This window comes from Bemisia tabaci, chromosome 2, assembly GCF_918797505.1.
Source record: "Bemisia tabaci chromosome 2, PGI_BMITA_v3".
Classification (NCBI taxonomy): domain Eukaryota; kingdom Metazoa; phylum Arthropoda; class Insecta; order Hemiptera; family Aleyrodidae; genus Bemisia; species Bemisia tabaci.
The window spans coordinates 19,966,830-19,986,517 of record NC_092794.1 but is presented as its reverse complement, the minus strand read 5'-3'; the positions used below and the strand labels follow the sequence as shown (position 1 = coordinate 19,986,517).

At 41.3% G+C, this 19,688-nt stretch overlaps 1 protein-coding gene across 2 annotated transcripts in view; it reads right to left on the bottom strand.

Moving 5' to 3' along the window:
- Positions 1-19,688, bottom strand: part of LOC109042735 (extracellular serine/threonine protein CG31145) — a 107,842-nt gene that overhangs the window by 22,195 nt on the left and 65,959 nt on the right. For both annotated transcript variants that reach the window (XM_072296871.1, XM_072296873.1), the window contains exons 3-4: positions 5,114-5,238; positions 3,844-3,922 (exon numbers count right to left, since the gene is read on the bottom strand). In XM_072296871.1, the coding sequence (XP_072152972.1) occupies positions 3,844-3,922; positions 5,114-5,238 (204 nt within the window). The remainder of the gene's footprint in view (positions 1-3,843; positions 3,923-5,113; positions 5,239-19,688) is intronic.

The following is a 19,688-nucleotide window of genomic DNA, read 5'->3' as shown; positions in this document are numbered from 1 at the left end:
AAACTCGGTAAAAGTTTTAAAGAATTCTATGCATTTGCTTTAATTATAGTAGATGAGACGTTAACGGAGGTCCTGAGACACTGCAATCAAGAGATGCCTTTTCTGCACCCAGCGCTTCATTTTGCCGCATAGGCGACAAATATACCGGGGAGCTTGAGCAGTTATAAACAGATTCATCTTGTTCCATAACATTGGCAGAAGCTTCAGACCAACATGTTAACCTAGTGGCAGATGTCGTTCACTCGAGGTTCGCCTTCAATTCCGCCGCATAGGCCAAAAAACATACCGCAGCGCTCGAATAGTTATCTCCTCAAAAAACACACATTCATCTCGTGAAATCTGATGAAACCCAAGTGCCGTAACTCCGCTAATAGCTCAAAGTGGACTTCACCTTCCCCTTCCCGTGCATTGAGCACTGACAAGAGCGTTACGCTGAACTGCTCGAGCGGAATTAGCGGGGGTGGCGGCAGGAGGTGAACATGACACATATCTGTCAGCGCCGCTCAGATTTCAGCAATTTTCGCCCGATTATAGCACATCGTCAATTTTCATGCCTCATAACTCCCGAACCGTTTATTTTACTGGAAACTGCAGCATAGACGGATCCAGACACCTCGAACGAGGGGGGCGCCAGTATGGGGGGGGGGGGATCTAAGGGTTTATCCAGAAAATTTTAGATATTTTAAAATCTCTAACACGCAGTTTGATAGTCAATTTTTTCATGGATAAGTACCAAATGAAATCGCCCTTTCTTCTCCTCTCCTCCGTTTCGCCCTTTTTTTCTTTCTTTCCTTTTTCTTTCTCCTTTTTTTCGGGCAAAGGGGGGAAGGGAGTACGCCTCCTACGCCCCCCCCCCCCTCTGAATCCGCTTACGACCTGCAATCACTCGGTGGAAACAAATTTCAACGGATCTAAACAAAATCTAGCTAAGATTCGGACTAAAAACTGAAATTTTCGGGTTCTAATTCAATTGCAAACATTCTCTTTACCCCAAAAAATAATCTTATGTTGCCTAAAAATCAGCCCCGAGAATTTAATGATTCATGATTCTCTAGGTAGGCAATTTTAGATAATTTTTTGTGCAGTCCAGATCTAGATATTTTGCTAGAATTAGCCTCTTGAGCCTAATCCTACCTTCCGTCGGGGCAAAAGATCCCGACTTAGATAGTGTCCTTCATCACGCCCACAAAATGTTTTTGGAATCTACAAATTTTGGAAAAGAAGTCCTCAACTTTGAGTAATTGATGGATAATTGTTGAAGAAAATCTGGGGGAAAATATGTCGTATTGCACCATGATTTTTTATAAACAAAATTTTCTGTCCCCCGAATTTCTTCGTTAAATATCTTAACTGAATCGTTTAATACAATTTGTTTGTGTATATTTTGATTGCATTATCACGGTCGTTTGATGTTTCCTTGAATATTCATTCGATGTCCCTATGGTCTCAACACCAATCTTCGTATGAGGGGAAAAAAAAAGGTAACGAAATGTGGATTGCACGACAAATTAAATTTTTAAAGAAAATCCAAGGTAGAGTGCAAAAAACTGGTGGCGTTTTTTAATCGTGCTCTTTTGATATTTTCACCGGAGATAACGTAATGACGTCAATGCGTGATGTATTTGTGGCGCTTCGCGTGAGATGGATGGTTTCTGTGTGTTTTCTAGCGCTGAGTCAAAATAAAAACTATTTCGCGGAGAAAAAATATCTGTTGCATAAATGGAAATTCCAATTAATAGTTCCCGGGCGATAATTCTCGTTATGAAGCAACAGGAAATCTCCGTGTTTTAAGCGTTATTTCTGTTATTACAAAGAGACATCTTTAAAGAGATTTCTAATTGAATTAACGAAGACTTTCGTGCGGGAATTCTTAATTGGAAAATTTTGCTTGGTTTTTTATTCATTACATCAGGATCTCTCGGAAAATTAACTTATTTCCCGACCGAGGAATTTTTCCTGAAAAATAGATGGATAATATGGGAAATTAAGGCCATCCGAGATCAACTTCTTGAATTAAACAAGTGAGGCTAACCTCATCAGACTCTCAGGGAAAAAGGTTCTATTAGTCGCGAGACGATACCAGAAAGGTTTCACATTGGACTGACCGGATGGGGTTGTTTGATCGAAAGATCTTCCGCATCAGGAAGCCGGAAAACTTCTTGAGCATTGGAATCCAAGGTATTTTTGACCTAGAATTAAATCTGTTTTAAAAGCGCTCAGTAAAGGACCAACGCGTGAAAAAAACGATACATCGTGCCAGTGAACAACTTTAGGGCGTTAAAAAATGTTGAGTAATGGTAATGGGATGAAAAGTTTGATAGGGTTTTTCAAACAAAGTGGAGGAAAAACTGCAATGGCCCTCCTTCACGGGGCAACAGGAGATTGTAGCTCAGAGATACACAACTCATCTCACTTAGAGAATGCTCTCCGGAGACGTGAAAAGGGCACCCAACTCGTCAGTCCATCACAGCTTGGTACCCCACCGATTATATTATTCATCACCATGAAGTGCGTTCATCTGTGCACTCTTCAAACTGTCAAGGCACACTACCTACATACATACACTTTTTTCTAATGATCCATGACTGAACTTGGGATTTTCCATTTCCCTTTTTCACACTTTGGAGTCACATTTCAGGGTGGTTTTTTCACCTTCCTGAAAAATCGGATTTTTCGAGGTATGCGGTTCGAGTTTCACCGTTGAATATTTGATTTAAAAGTCCACAAGCCCAGTAAAATCGCAATTGGACCACATTTTGCAATTAGGAACTGCATTTTTTAGCTTAATGTGGATACAACAAATACGCCACTAGTTTCCCTATGCAGATAGGTGTTTTCATGCGTGAGCCAGGAATTATAGTTTCTCATTGCAAAGTGCAGTTCAATTGGTTTCGTTTAATTACGATTTGTCAAAGACACCACGGTCAAATTCGTAATTTTTGCAACAACTCGGCTCCTGTTCAATCGGATCAGGATGTGATTGGTCAAATTTGACACGTTTGACGATTGTGTGGTGAGGAGGCTTGAGCAGAATGAAAAATTTAGAAGGACAGGTAGAGCCGCACTTCCTTATTTCAAGAGGTGCTGCCTGATGCCATCGTGCATGAATGACAATGGGATTGTAAGCTTTTATTACCTGTTTGATCTAATTTGATTTCATTTTTTTTTTAGCACGGTTACCAAAGATGAGTTAAATCGATATTTATTTTACCATTGTAATAACTTGATTTTTCTTTTAAGAGAAAGTTCGTTGACATCAAATAACTTATATGTTTCTAAACTTAAAAAGTTGTAATCAATAATACAAATGAATTTTAATAACAATATTTGAAATGTATCGATTATTTATTACTGCATTGACACTCGTCGTTGCACTTAGAACTACGCAATACGCACTCACCTCACACGTACCGTAATTTTCTGTTTCCAGCCCCCTTACAAAATATAAAATAAAAATATGAATAAATAAATGAAAAAAGTAAGGTGCAATATGCGTTAAAAATCATACACTTCTTACTTTTAGGTGAGATGTTGTCCCTTCCAAGTAATATTTTCTTCATTATACTTAACGAATGATTGGACTTGGCAATCAACATATGTGTGGTCCGATGGCAAATTGACCAGTCACATCGCGGTCTGACTGGTCAAAAGTTGAATTATTGCAAAACTTTCATGCTTAACAATGAAAAATCTGACGAATCATAAACATCGCATTTGGTCAAGGTTGCGGCTTTTGACTATGACATGATAGAAATTTAAAATATTCATCGCTGAACGTGACTGTTCAAAAAGAAAAAGACAAGGAAAACAATACATTTTGAGAAAATTGGGTGTACAACTCACCTTTGAGGCTTGAATAAGGCTTGTTCGGAATTCTCATAGTCTATGATAAGCTTAATTTGAGTTCCCCCGTCTTTCTGACCTATAAAGAGAGGGAACAAATTGAGAAAAAATGAAATTAAAAATAATTATGAAGAATACAAAGAGCTAACATAAATTGTTTAGAACGAAGCCTACAGAACTATGTAGACAAGGCCATGAGAGGTTAAAGATAAGAAATGAAACTTAGAAAATATGTCTAACTTAAAGAAACTATTTTTTATAGTGGAGAGGAGGGTGAAAGTCAAAATATTCAGGCCCCCAACTTTTTTGTTCAAATAGTAACCACTACTTTGGGATACATCGTGAAATAGTGTTGAGCCAATCTTACTAAATTCGTGGGGGGGGGGGGGTTCTTACGGGCACTTTGCAAGGAATTAGGACAAAAAGTCGGCCGAAATTCCTTACGTAATACTTGGACGGCCCCTAACGGATGTAAATTTCACGATAAAGACAATGATGTAGTGAATAATCCTGCAGCACACTTTTGGAAAGTTATACTTCCAATTGTCGCGACACGGTTGTGTGCTATCGGTTGCAGTCAGATTAATATTATCTTTTTATGTTTACAACTGAAAAGTTACATAGCTTTGGTTGAAGAAGGCTGAAAACGATGATTGTTTGAACATGATATAACGACATGAGTCTTAACAAAATCAATCATGCACAATCCTGGAAAGGATCTCTTGGCAAAAACTCCTCTCTCCCCCACAACATACAAGTGTGCGGGAGCACATAAATGGTGTATAAATGAGTGACAACTGGGTGCAGCAGTAATCATAACAGGTGCAGCACGTAATCATTGATTCGTTCACTTGTTTACAATTCATTTACTACGAAACGCAACCAAACCCGACCAAACAATAAGCAATGCCGGTATAGGATGCATTCATCCTCCTCACTTCATTCCAATTTTTTTTTTCTCTTTCGATATGATGAGTATGCATTTCCAGAGGTCACGTTAAAAAGTGTTCATTACCTTTAAATCGTCTTTCGCCTCTCTCTTTTGATGATACAGATTAACAAATGAACGTATTTCTTGGCCCCCAAACGGCCCCGGCCAAAAGGGCGAAGCCCTTTGCCCTCTTTGGCTAGCTGTGCTAGCTGAGTAATCGATCGTTTATAATAAAATCTGGTGTTTAAATAATAAACAAAATTAATTTATGAAAGTGAAAATTAAAAGGCCTCTGGCTTAAGGAAAACGGAGATGGAAATAACTGTAAAGGCTACTTACTGACGTGGACGATTTTGTTTTTGGCCATATTGTCAAGGAGCCTCTCGACTAAGGGATCGTCCTCTTTGTACATTTCCATCCTAGATATACTTAGTTGAAATTGCTCGAGCACCGTCGCGTTCGGCCTGCAACACAAAAGAAATATCAAATCATTAGACGTTTTGAACTGAATTACTGAGTCGTTGCCAACATTTAAAAATCAACAAAACCTGAATTATGTTCTACTTAGAAAAATGAACCAGCCCATATCATCGTTAGAGATACGTTCACTTCATAAAACTGAATGTCTGATAGGTGGCTCTGAAAAGAGCTAAAGGAATAGAAATGAAATTTGAGACTTGCAAAACTGATGCCAACTCCAGCCAGAGCGAAGATGACCGATCATCGCTCTTACAGAAACGAGGGTATGTGTTGTGATACATTACAAGACTTGATGGGGGTTGGTTCTGATGTCAGATGCCACCCTCCGGTGGGTTAAGCTCCGAAAGTCCCTGAAGAGATAAGCAACTCGCTATACATCCTCAGCAGGTTAACGATACCGGCCAGAAAAGGCACACAGTATTTGAAAAGAACGCAACTTACAATTGTGTTAAGTGCAGAAAAAATTTGCTCATACATGTTTTTCACTCTCTTTTTCTCACAATAATTTTTTTCTAGGTATAATGTCAAAGTTGATAAAAGCGATTAAAATGTTCAAAAATAGTGGATCTCTTGTAATGTTCTATAGGGTGAGTACATTTCTGAAAAATTTGTGAGTATTTATACTACACTGGAAAAAAAACACATTGGATCTAGAGTCCAGACTCTTAAAAACATCGACAAGAAAAAACACTCTTGATTCAATCAGATTTAATCTTAAATCAAGAATTTGGATCAATGGATTTTTGCTTAAATCAAGAACCAAGCCTCTTAGTTTGAGCGGATTTTCTTTTGATTTAAGAAAAAATCTGATTGATTCAAGAGTATTTTTTCTTGTCAATGTTTTCAAGAGTCTGAACTCTAGATCCAATGTGTTTTTTTTTTCCAGCGTATCATTCAAGTTTCTTTAGACACTCATTTTCTCATGCGCGGACTCTAAAAAGCTAATAGCATTATTTACAGAACTTAAAACTGAAACAGTAAGAATAAACAAGAGAAAAATCACAATGGTCACCGGTAAACTCAATGATAAGTCGGAGCAATTCCGCTCTGCATTCTTTCCAATTTCATACGGTTCAACCCTCCGTCCTCTGGTCCACGAGGTCGATTTCAAAGTTGTAAAGTAGCAGCGAATTTTATTGGTGTTTAATGTGCGGACACTTCGGGAAATGTGTTTTCTACGAGGGGATCTGAAAGTCTCTCTCCTTCCCCATCATTTTGGTATCCGACTTAAGGATATCGGGAAATCACTTTCTCGGACGCCCTGCAACCTAGCCGCCTTTTACGATAAAATCCACTTATTTTAAAATGCGTCGGGCGGGAAATGTGCTTTTATTTCATCATGACTTGGAGACAGCGTCGAAAGCGGTCGAGAATTCCCTGGTGGACATTTGAAAGTTTTATCGCTCTGGAAAAGGTCGGAAGTTCTTTTTGGAAAACATGTTGAATCGTTAATACGGAACACCCTTCCTCGTCAGTGTTGCGCATTGCACCGCTCTTTTTGAGAGTGTTTTGTTTTGACCAATAACAGGAAATCAACGAGTAAACTTTTAAGTGCCCCGTGATTCCGGAAATTTTTTCGTTTCCGTAAAAGATCAAGAGAGTTTTTTTAAAGCTCTCATGAAATTGGTGTGAGCCAAAAAAGTAGCAAAAATCTTGTAAATTGTCAAAAGTGAATTGTCTTATATACATGCTTTTTCGCTCGTTCATGTAACTTCCTGTAGTTTAAAAAACAAGGGAATTGTAACGATGCACTTTTCGAGGAGGAGCATGTGACCTGCAATTTGGTCGTCTAGTTGCATGTGACTAAGAAGATACGTGGGTTCTTTGCCGGCACAAAGATAACCGAATATTTTTCAGATTGCGATTTTGCTAGTTTCCAGGATGAAATATCATCTATAAACTTAGAATGGAATTTTGAGAAAAGCACGTGGTGCTGGAAAAAGGTTAGTAAGGCATGACAACAAACCTATAATACTTATAAATTTTTGGCTTAATTATCAATAGGATAATTATCAATAGGTTCAGAAGGTTGTTCCAAGCACATGGAGCTATATGAATGTGTGTTTTTGGGATGGATAACTATTAGCGCTCTCTGGTGTGTTTGTTGCCTATGCAGCGAAAGTGAAGGCGAACTTTATATGGACTATACCTACCAATCGGAAAACAAACTACCCTAGGATCGATACAAATGTGCATATTTCGAATAGATTTAAAGTCAGATGGGCATTTTGAGTTTCCGTACGGTACAAAATTCTGCTTGGGAAAAGACAGCGACCCGAGGCAGATAATTGACCGATAAGATAAAATAAAAACTGCTCACTGTACCGTTAACCAAACACTATTAACTGGTCCTATCGGTCTATTATTGTCCCACTATGATGATGCGTACGCAAATTAAACGTAAGTATCCAAGAGGCCACATAAAATAAGTGAAATGAGTAAACAAACAAAAAAGAAATGAAAATACTTCGACAGTGTGGCGTAATAATGCCCAGCACTGTCAAGTTTTCAGTAGAAAATGATTGAATTCGTCGTGCCGAATAAAGAAGTGAGGCCATTTGACTAAAGTAGTGGTACACACTCATCATCGGAAGAGCGGGATGCACTGAAGAAAAACAACGCATCATTTGGTGCTGGGCAGAGGGCGAGAGGAGGTGTGGGAGCAATGGCACTTTCAAAAACCGCTTAATTCCAATGAAACCCTACGGAGTGTTCGCCGTTTTGGCTTGACACGGCGGAGTGTCAATTGGGCAGTTTTTATGATCAGCGAATCGTGAACGTGGAAACGTAAACAGACAAGTGAATGGACTAAATGGACGATAATGGCCGGCCGGTGATGCAGAGTGCAACCGCTGCTAAGCAGAGAAGCGCGCTGGACCAGGAAGCAGCGTAAGTGGAAGAACAACTTCGCGTATAGACGGACCATTTGATTTATTTGATGTCTCCACCCGAAATAAAAATACCTTCAATTATGAATTGTGGTCGAATTCGATGCGCTGTGCTGGTTTCCTTCGATTTTCTCCCACTTTTTGAACACTGAAAAAAAACTCCGGCCGTGGAAGCCGCACTTACGGGCTATATAGATATATCGTCCGCGTTTCGGGCTCAGAGGCCGAAAGTTCCGGGTGTAGCACCCGGAGCAGTTGAAGTTGAAGCTACGGCTCCAGCATCCGACGTCCTTCAGCATCCATGGTCAAACTTTCCGCCTATGAGCCGGGAGCCCGGAACGGACGGTATGTTTATAGAGCCCGTAACTTTTTTTTCAATGAATCGATAAGGTTAACAGTATGACTGGATCGTACGATAGCTTGATACATTGAATGGTGAAAAGGAGTAAGATCAAATACAAATAGTGGCGAAGCGAGAATGGTCGATTTTCGATATTTTCCTGTCGGGGGCTATGGTAAAGAATTGATTATTAAGGTGTCCATTGAGAGCATCCTGTTCATCGATCCTATTCGACTGGTTTAAAGGGCAGATCAATCGATAAATCGCAAAGCACACCACGCCATTGAATACAGGGACGGAATGGATCCTGAGGGTATGGATTCGATGCGTACATGAATCGATCGAAAACTAAAAACGTGAATCGATCGACATGAACGGATCGACACCGATTTGATCGACAAATTATTTTTAAAAAAAGGTGTCAATTCGATCGACAAAAATTGTTTAAAAAACGACGTCTATTTGATCGACATGAATCGATCGAAAAACAAAAACGTGAACCGATCGACGAGATTTGAATAGCAACCGTGAATTGATCGACAAACCCGTGAATCGATCGAAAAACCCGCGAATCGATCGACGAACCCGTGAATCGATCAAATCACGTCAATCGGTTCGAATCACTGTTTTCATTTGGCTCTCTGGAGGAATAATGCTTCTTACGACTGTTTTAACTGAGACTACGTCGTTTTTTGCACACTTACGGCCTTCCACATGTCACGTTTTCATAAAAATAGGACGAATTTCGTTGTTTTGCTGTTTCAGCAGTTTCATCTAAAAGAGATTAGACGAATTTTGAAGGAAACTCAATCTGGAAAATTTGAATTACAGCTCTTTTCGTTATCACGGCAGCGTTAGTCCATTATTTCCCCCGTCGTTCATGAAAACCACCCATTTCAACTTTTTGAATCGTTCCATTTTTCTTTTGTCTACTATATCTATCAATTTCAATAATCAACCCGCGGATGACGTCATCCGAGGAAGAGCCCCTCAAGTCCCCAATAAGGATGGACAGTAATATTCGACTCGGCCACTGTTTCCGAGTTACGACGCGTGAGAAGGATAAAAGAACATGTTTATGCCAAAAGGAACTACGTCTCACGCAAATCCTATGCACATAGTTCTTTTTAGCATAAATGCGTTCATAAAATGTTTCTTTTCTGGCGACAACGGTGGGGGAGGGTAGGCGTATACGACTCACGAGTGCCCGGAGTTAATAGGCGGGAAATCAGAATGCGCTTGGAATATTAATGAAAGGTGACAATCCTGAAAACAACAAAAATCACGGAGGAAATAAAAATTGAAACAAACTGCGAGGGAAGTGCGGAGGGGTTGCTAAAATTGGAGACTAAATTATAAATTAAATTAGAAAGTTGCCTTAATAACGTCTGGCTCGGGGGTGGAGTTGGCGGGACGTCGCGCGGGTTGCGTCGAGAGCGATTTGCAGGCTCCAAGCTGACCCGGCCGCAACCACCTCTGCTCCGCGTTCTCACCTGTGCCGCGCAGTGGGCTAAAAAAAAACTTCTTCGTCACGTACCTAGAATTTTCAGAGAGTATTTTAAGCTCATATTTATATTATTTAATTCGTAGGCGATCAGTCTGATGTACACCTGTCGGAGTATAGCCCTTTGGTCGCTCGTAAGAATCGAGATTCTGCAGGAGAGTCAAGTGTTGAGGTCGGCAACTGGAAAGTCCTCAGAAATCATATAGGTGGTCAATCACATCTTGAGGATTGTTTACTCCATGACGTAGGTCAGTACAATATGGCGTCGATATTTGAGGAGTATCAGAAATTCGAAATATTTGGAACACGGACTAAAACGTCCGTTTGTTTGTTTGGTTCTTGGCTTAGATCTACTCAAAATTTAATTTCAAGCACTGTTTTGTTAACTTTTTCCATAAATGATATCCTGAAAAAAAATAATCCTAGAAAATCGATGATAAATCCGTCTGTGCCAACCTACGTCATCGACAAAATCCAAGATGCCCGAAATACGACGGCCTCAGTAATCTGGAATCTAGGATCTGTCAGCGATAAAAAAATGGTAGTTGTGTCAAGGATCTGTTCTCAAGTTTAAACCTAGCTCAATCCCAGTGGTGAAAAAAATGCAGTGCTTTATTGCTTGTAGACATAAACATCTTTTTTATGGATGTTTTATCGTAAAATTATACTTTTTTTTCTAAATTTTGAGATGATTCTGATCAGTCTTCTTCGAGGGAGGAGAGAGAAGTTACCCATGCGAAGGAGTGTCGAAAGTCTCGACGTTTTTACAGCCATCGCGCAAAAAAATAGTCGGTACTGATCATGACGTTCTTTGCTGAACCGCATTCCAGCCACAACCCAAGCCACGGCGTTTCCTCGTGTTACTGTGCGAATTCCCGGCCAAGAATAGGAGGTAATTAGTTTGGCGCCGATTAATTTAAGTTAAAAATGGGTTTCCGGTCTCGTCCTTTCTTTATTTTGAAAAGAAGTAAATTAAATTTCATACAAACTACGACCGCAGATGCTAGTCGTAATCTTTCAAATGCCGCGCCGGCTTATACGTTAAAGTCTCCCTCTCGCCTCGCCGAGTGGTTAGCGCAACACGGCGCACAGTGGATCGAGTCAATTAGAGAGGTCGGACATGAAATTTTTGACTAAAACTGCAATTTTTTATGTCTATTTCGTCACATTTAAGACTTTCAGGGGTGCTTCTTGAAGAAAATTTCAGGAGAAAACCGATGGAACCACTTATAGAACTTCGAAGTCTTGTATAAACGGAGTTATAAGCGTTTAAAGTTTCCAAATTTTGTCCGACTTCTGCTATTGACTCGATCCACTGTGCGGCGGAGTAGTGGGGTAGTGGGATAGGGCGCCCACTTAAGTCTTGCTTCTTAAAATTAGTTTGTGTCCGCGTCACGCTCGCACCGCCCCATTATCATAATTAATTAATTTTCAAACTTTTCCCGCCCGTTTCGCTTTATATATTATTATTTGTTTCTAAGCTGTTTACACGTTTCTTACGTGCTTTGAAAACCTAGCAGCTCCACTTGCCCGACTCAATCCTAATTTTTCCCGTAATGAAAGTTTTCGAGAGTTCATTTGAATTTACCATCCTGCATTTCCATTCTGTACACTGGAAAAAAAAAAACACATTGGATCTAGAGTCCAGACTCTTGAAAACATTGACAAGAAAAAATACTCTTGATTCAATCAGATTTAGGAAATCCGCTCAAATTAAGAGGCTTGGTTCTTGATTTAAGCTTAAATCTGATTGAATCAAGAGTATTTTTTCTTGTCGATGTTTTTGAGAGTCTGGACTCTAGATCCAATGTGTGTTTTTTTTTCCAGTGTACTAGGAAAAAAAATACCGGCCTTGGAAGCCGTACTTACGGGCTGAATAGACATACCGTCCGCGTTCCGGACTAGGAGGCCAAAAGTTCCGGGCGCAGCACCCGGAACAATCGAAGCTCCGGCTCCAGCACCCGGAACTTTCGGCCTCTGAGCTCGGAACGGCCGGTATATCTACATAGCCTGTAACTTATTTTCAGTGTAATCGAGGGGTCGGTTACCTGGAACAATGGGACTCACGGGCTTTATAGAATAACCGTCTGCGTTCCGGCCTAGGAGGCCAAAAGTTCCGGGCGTAGCACCCGAAGAAATCGAAGCTACGGCTCCAGCACCTGGAACTTTCGGCCTCTGAGCTAAGAACGGACGGTATGTCTTTAAATCCTGTAACTTTTTTTTCTTCCGGTGTAATCGAGGACTCAGTTATATGGAACAAAAGGAAAGAGGCATAACTGGACAGAGTGATGGTACATTGCAGGGTTTGATTCTCTCATTCGAAAACGTGCGCAGGAAAAAGGAAATGTATTTTCATATCCAAAAGAAACTTTTTCGGATTTGATACTCGAACAGGAGGAAATAATGTGGGACTTGTTAAAATCAAAACTACTCCTGACGCATATTTTTCCAAAACGAGATTTGACTCCGTTCTACTAAATTCAGTACGGAAAGTCAACAGGGTAAAATTTTGCGCACACCGGAAATATTGAACCTTTTCCTGTTTTTCTGAATTTGAAAATCTTGACATCTTCCCAATTTGAGTTGTATGGAGCCGAAAAGTAATGTGTCAAATTTGTGGAGAGAGTTCATATTATCTCCCTGCCGCTGAGGTCATGCATTATGCCCTACGATGTAAATTCTGACTGATTGTTGAGGTTGGAGCTCATAATTGCGGTTTAAAGAAGAGATTTATGGACATGACTGTAAAATCGCGGCTTTAGCTATCTGTGCCATAAAAACAGGTGAATACATTTTTCCTTAGAAGAATCGACACTTCTTAACGAGCAGGGCATCTTCGACCAATGTGAATATCTCTAAAAGTGAACTGTTTAACTGATTTATTGATGAGCTTCTTAAATAATTGCGGGATTTGTCTGGTATTGATACGTGTTGCATTTCAAATGAGAAATTACTCGGTTTTGAAGTTACTTCTAAAGATTTTATGATGATTATCGCCTCATAGACTACAGGGGATTGGAATTTAAGTACTATTTTGAAAGAAAAATTCTTACAACACAAAAAATATCTAATGACCGATCAAGAACCTAATATTACCTGTTGAATGAACCTGTTGCCACTGGTGGATCCAACAAATTGGCAACATAGTTTTTCTCCATTCAAACCTATGGAAATGTGTCGATTCTTGGAGGGGCTGGGTGCTCCGACAATAATCGATTTTTTAACATAGCTTCAAATGGAGGAACCTCTGTTTTACCGAATTGGTGGATCCGCGTCTGTCTGCTGGATCTATAGAGATTCCAATTAATAATTCCCAGACGAGAATCCTTATTGAGTTAACAATGAATCTCCTTGTTCCAAATGAAGTAAGTTTCTTACATCAAAAATATGTCCAGTTACTGTAGAATGAAACCCAGGATAGAGATTTTAAGAGAATTCTTGTCTGGGGATTATTTACTTGAGGATTTTCTTCAATCTTGATGCCGCGAGCAAGACGATCGTTGAAATTCATGGGACTTTAAAGCGCCGGCTACCGCGGAGCCTGGCGATAGAAAGAATGACCAGCGGCCATGACCACACACGTCAAAACAAAAAAGCCACTCTTTAAATTTGGCAGCACTGTTTTTCCTCCATTTAAATGTATGCAAAAGAATCGATTCTTGGTGAGGCAGCATCTCTCACCAAATATCGATATTTTCAATGGATTTAAATTGAGTAAAAACAGTGTTGTCAACCTGGAAAATCGCCACTGATCAAAGCAGAGTGAAGAGTCTTCCGTGAAACCTGATCCAAAGCGCCAAAGCCAAACGAAAACAATAACATCATCACGAACAAAAGGAAAACGAATTCTGTTTCGGTTCCGATCGCAATTCGCCGAAGATTTCCTTTCTTATTCCACCGCGGTTGGCAAACAGATCGGGTAAATTTTAGTTGCAGGCAAATTACTGCATCAAGTGCAACTTACTGATGTACCTGATGCACTCGGACAACTGGCGAGAATTGGACTCTGCCCAAAGTTTGAGGACACTAGTTGGTCGCTGGTGCCGGAGTGAACGCTCTTTAAGACACGGTCACTGACCGCGTCCTCTGTTCGCTCTCGCTGACGTCACAATAGGACCGAGTTCAACCGAAAAGAATCGAGTCCCATGCATCAAGATCGAACGGAGAAAAACAGATTTGAGGGGCTTGGAGGACAAAGCGCATAAGTGCCAGTGGTGAGCCGTGAATGATCGATCATCGATATTTCCCTATTTGAAGCTGTGGTAATGAATCGATTGTTAAGGTGTTCGTTGCGAACACCTTGTTGTTCGATCCTTTCCTATAGGTTTCAATGGCAGATCAATCGATACATCGCAAAGCACGCCACGGCCTGATAGTGCAGTTTTGCTATGTCGAGATATTCCGTGTTTGAAGTGTGCGTAATGACATCGATCATTATGGTGGAAGAAGTCAACTGACTTTGAACACCCTGCTGTTCGATCCTGTTGTAGGTTTCAACGGCAGATCAATCGATATATCGCAAAGCACGCCACGCCACTGATAAGTGCAGTTTTTGCTATCGAGAAATTCGTGTTTGAAGTTGCGAAATGACATGGATCGTTATGATGGAAGAAAGTTCAAACTGACATTTGAACACCAGTGGCGTGGCGTGCTTTGCAATATATCGACTGATCGGCCATTTAAACCTACGGAAAAGGATCGATAAACAGGGTGTTCGCAGCGAACACCTTAATAATCGATTCTTTACCATGGGTTTCAATTGCACAACAATCGATAGATCGCAATTCACGCCTCGCCACTGTTGAACACCCTGTTGTTCGATCCTGCTGTGGTTTTAACGGCAGATCAATCGATATATCGCAAAGCACGCCACGCCACTGATAAGAGCAGTTTTTGCTATATCGAGAAATTCGTGTTTAAAGTTGCGAAATGACATGGATCTTCATGGCGGAGAAAAAGTTCAAACTGACATTTTGATGCTTAAAAATTGGAATTTGGGAGCAAATTGTCCACTATATATGAATTAGGATTAGCGTTGCTTGAAGTAATTAATCAATTTTTTCAAAAACTGCGCTTATGCGCCTTGTCCTCCAAGCCCCTCACTTAACGTTGTATTCGCCCATAAGACTCAAGGGTCAAGAAAAAGTTCAACTCTTACTTTCAAATTCAAAATATTTTTCTAGACTTTGAATTTTCAACGGAAGAAAATTTGCTGCTAGATAAGCTCAAAGCATACTGCATACTTACTTACTCGTTTTATCCCATGATGCGAATTGGTTCCTTCCTATTTAATTCATTCCATCGGGCAATCCATTTCGTAATAGCTCGGTGTGAAATCGTATTACGACAATACAAAAGTAGCAATCTCCTGATTCCTTTGATGTTATAATAATCAGTGCTTTGTTGATTGTTCGTTGTTCGCTTTGCAGCGACTGACATGACGAGGAACGCTTTGCCAAAGGAGCTTTAGATGCAGGCCCGCTCAACGCATGTGCTAGTCCAACCCAAGTTGGATTTTTCAACGGACAAGTCGCGATACTTCAAAATGAAGTTGCGTGTTTGTTTGTTTTGTTTTTTTTAAATCGCTGGGATCATCAACATCAGCGATTATCTCCGATCTTGTCACAAATTTTAATTCGCGGCGGTCAATTTTTAATCATCCAAACGATTTCCAAGAGTCTTTCGGATGATCGGTGGCAAATTGACAAATAACGAAGGCTTCTTTCAATACAATTATCTGGTCAGATACTTCGGAGCCCGTTTTCTCAAAAATTCATTTTTGTCCTTATTGCTCTCTTCTCTATCACGGTAGGACAGTGGCTCCTGCATCAGGTTTGACGCAGTAGAGAGACGGTGGCATGACGTGCTTTGCGATTTATCGATTGATATCCCATTTAAACCTATGGGAAAGGATCAAAGAACATGGATGAACTCATGGTGACCTCCGGGTAAATCATTATAAGAAGTACCTCACACCAACCAAGCTAGAATCCGATCCATGTAGTATTTTCGCCCGACTCGAAGATTCGTTCAAGTTGCTTCTTCGTGAGAAGTAAGAGGAGCCGGAGTCGTGTAGTAATACGGTTAATTGGCCGTTGCCCCGGACAAATTGGATGTTAATTAGTCTCATTGTAAAACGGATCGCTTTCCTCTCAACACGGCGCGGAAGTGATTGCCGCGATTACTTTAGTTGCTCCTTTTGCGGGTGAAGCGCCGGAGCAGGCCGCACACGTCGAACAAGACTTGCTTCAGCCCTCATTTTTGTCACCGTGACTCGTTGATGCAACTTGCAGTTTCCTCCATACGAGGACAATACTATAAGAGTAGGATTCGTCCAATGTCTTTTTAGACGAGACAGCTAATGATGACGAAGAATTAAACTACTCTAATTTATATGCTTCCTCTTCAAAATTTCACGTAGAGCATGATTCGAACATGGTAAATTTAAAATTTTTTTATGCTTTAAACTTCCCAGCGTTTGGAACAAAATTCCATGTTGTTCTCCGATCCTTTTTCCAGCATCTCAAATAGCAGTGATCGCGCTAAGTTGCAATTTGATCAGAGAATGTATCGCGATTTTATTATTGGCTCTCTGGGCGAATAGTGACCCAAACGGCTGTTTTAACTGACACTACGTCATTTTTTGCGTACTTACGGTCTGCCACATGTCACATTTCCATAAAAATAACATTAATTTTGTTGTTTTAGCTATTTCAGTGATTTCATCCATAAGAGATCAGACGAATTTTGAAGGAAACTCGATTTCGAAAATATGACACTTACTTCTCTCTTCCCTATGACGGCGGCGTTAGAGGTGTTACTGTCACAGCCGACCGAGAAAGAGAAACCACGGCGGAGCGACACCGACCATCAAGCCGGGTATTAATGGTGAATGGTGTCCGGAGAGCGACAGACGACAGGAAAAGAGCGGCGAGAAAGAGGAAAAGAAGACATTAACGATTTCCTGGACGAAAGAACCCGCCGACACCGAGGGAAAACAGAGGAAAAATAATAATTCCTCGAGCAAATGATGAGAGCGGGCAAAAGGCTCCCCTCTCTCCGCCTCCGAGAGAAAATGACTTATTTTGATCCAGGCGAGCAAGGCCATAGGTCTTGACTTACGGATTGCCTATTGGCGAATGACTAGTCACGATTGATCGCAGTCGACAAATCTATTTCCCAGTGGCGTGGCGTGCTGTGCGATAAATCGAATGATCTATGCCATTTGAACCTATGGAAAAGGATCGATATACACGAGCTGTTCGCAACGAATACCTTAATAATCGATTTTTTGCAATACAACTCAACGGAAAAACATCGATAATCGATCATTTGCCCCACGCCACTGCATTTTCTGGCTATATATCAAATATGATAGTGCAGTTGCAATGAGGACTGCATAGGGATGAGTAGAATCTGGTCAAGCCTCATGATGTGCAGATAGGTTTCTATTTCGAAAGTCGCGCAGCGTTGGTGAGCAAAGGGTATGGAGGGGCAGTATAATCGAGGTTCCCGTCACAATTTTGAATTATTTAATCGAAATCAGAGAAAAACTAATGCGACTGTTCGAGTATGAACGTGAGCCAATAGCCGCGCTGGGCACGTGGGTGAAAGTAGGTGGGGCGGGCGCGGGCGCGGGAGGGCCACTCTACCCCCCCCCCCTTAGAAATCTACTTGGCTCCTCCCAAGAACTTTGAGAGATGTTGCAAAGGAAGTACGTGATAAAATCATTATCATCTCGGAAATTGAAATTTGATCAATTTTTCGGTGAGAACAACACAGCTCTAAAATGATCTGGAGACGACTTAATTCTTCAAAATTTTCCGGAGGAAATCCACTGAGCCCCCCTTAAGTGCTAGGAAACTTCGCAGACCCCGTCTAGTGGTTTTCGTGCCCCCCAGCCCCCCTTGATGAAGTACCCTTTTGCCATAGAGAAAAAAAAGGAGGTGTTTGCATTTCGGGCATCTTGGATGACGTAGGTCGGTACAACGAGTTTATCATCGATTTTCTTGGAAATGGTGTAATTTATGGAAAAAGTCATTCTACAAAAAGTGCTTGAAATTTTATCATGAGTTGATTAAAGCAAAAAAATCGGACATTATGGTCCGTTTTTCATACTTCGAATTCCGGATTTCGCTGGCCAGGTTGTACCGACCTACGTCACAGGGTAAACAAACCTCAAGATGCAAACACCTCCTTTTTTTCTCTGTGCCCTTTTGCCTCCCCCTTGGAAAGTTTCTGGTTTGGTCCATGGCTGGTTGACGCTAGGAGTGATTAAAAAAATTAAAAAAATTCTCAGACAAGCTAGAGACTAATTGCAGACATCTGCTCGCAAATACAAAACTACGGAGCAAGGACTTGAAGCACTAGAAGCCCGCGATTCGAGACTTCCCAGACAGACTGGGATTGGAAAAAGACCAAAACGATTGGAGTGGCGGATCCAGACACAGGGCGCTAATTGATTCGTGAGACGGAACCGCGAGGCTCGGTCGGGAGTCGCGCCGCGGCGTGCCGGGACTCCCGCTGCTGAAGACGTGGCGCTCCCATGGAGACCGACTCCCGACTCCTCCCGAACGGCGAGGTAGCAGAAGAAAGTGAAGGTGCCCGTTGACAGGCTGACAGCCCGGGATCTTGGCCATGTCCAACCGCGGGTCGGAGTCATCATTCACCGGTGAGTGGTCGACGACGAGCACCGTCCATCGTCCGGTGGCGCAACAGTCCCCGACGCGACAGGACAGGACCATTACCCCGCGATTGCACGCTCCGAAAGAGCGGCACGTTCCCAGGACCCCACTCCTATTGCGGCGATTATTTTAGGGGCTTCGAGGTGTGATGCTCCCAGTGGCGTGGCGTGATTTGCGATATATCGCATATACAGATCGATATACAGGGTGTCCGCACCGAACACCTTAATAATCGATTCTTTAGCACAGTTTCAAATGGGGAAAAATCGATGATCGATTAATCGCGCCTCGCCACTGGATGCTCCCGCTCAGAATCAATTGGATTACATTTTGCAATAAGGGACCATTCTGCTGTGCTGAGGAAAAACGCCGTACGGACATTCGAGAGTTGCCGAAGTTCCGTCGGTAAAATGTTAATTGCTGAGGAAAGTCATGAATGTTTTTCATACAGGGTGTCCGCACCGAACACCTTAATAATCGATTCTTTAGCACAGTTTCAAATGGGGGAAATATCGATAATCGATTAATCGCGCCTCGCCACTGTATGCTCCCGCTCAGAATCAATTGGATTACATTTTTCAGTAAGGGACCATTCTGCCGTGCGGAGGAAAAACGCTGTATGGACATTCGAGAGTTGCCAAATTTTTTTCGATAAAATGTTAATTGCTGAGGAAAGTTATGAATGTTTTCCCTTGGAAATTTTTAAGGGAATTTCGGTAAAATTGGGAACAAAATTATTGGAAAAATTGGAAGAAAAAAATTCATAAATTCACTGGGAAATTCGTGTTTTATCGAGGAAAATTTGGCAACGCCTGATGGCTTATACGGCGTTTTTGCTAGGCATGGCTGCATTTTTCTTCTTTTGTGTGCGGTGTAACAGTGGTACATTATGTTTAGTTCGCCGTATTGGCATTCTGTTGTTCCGGTGTTTGAAGGATCAACTAGCCAAAGGCCAAAGGTATGAAACTTTGACCAATGTATAGGGTACGCCCGATGACTCCAAACAATTTCCAAGATC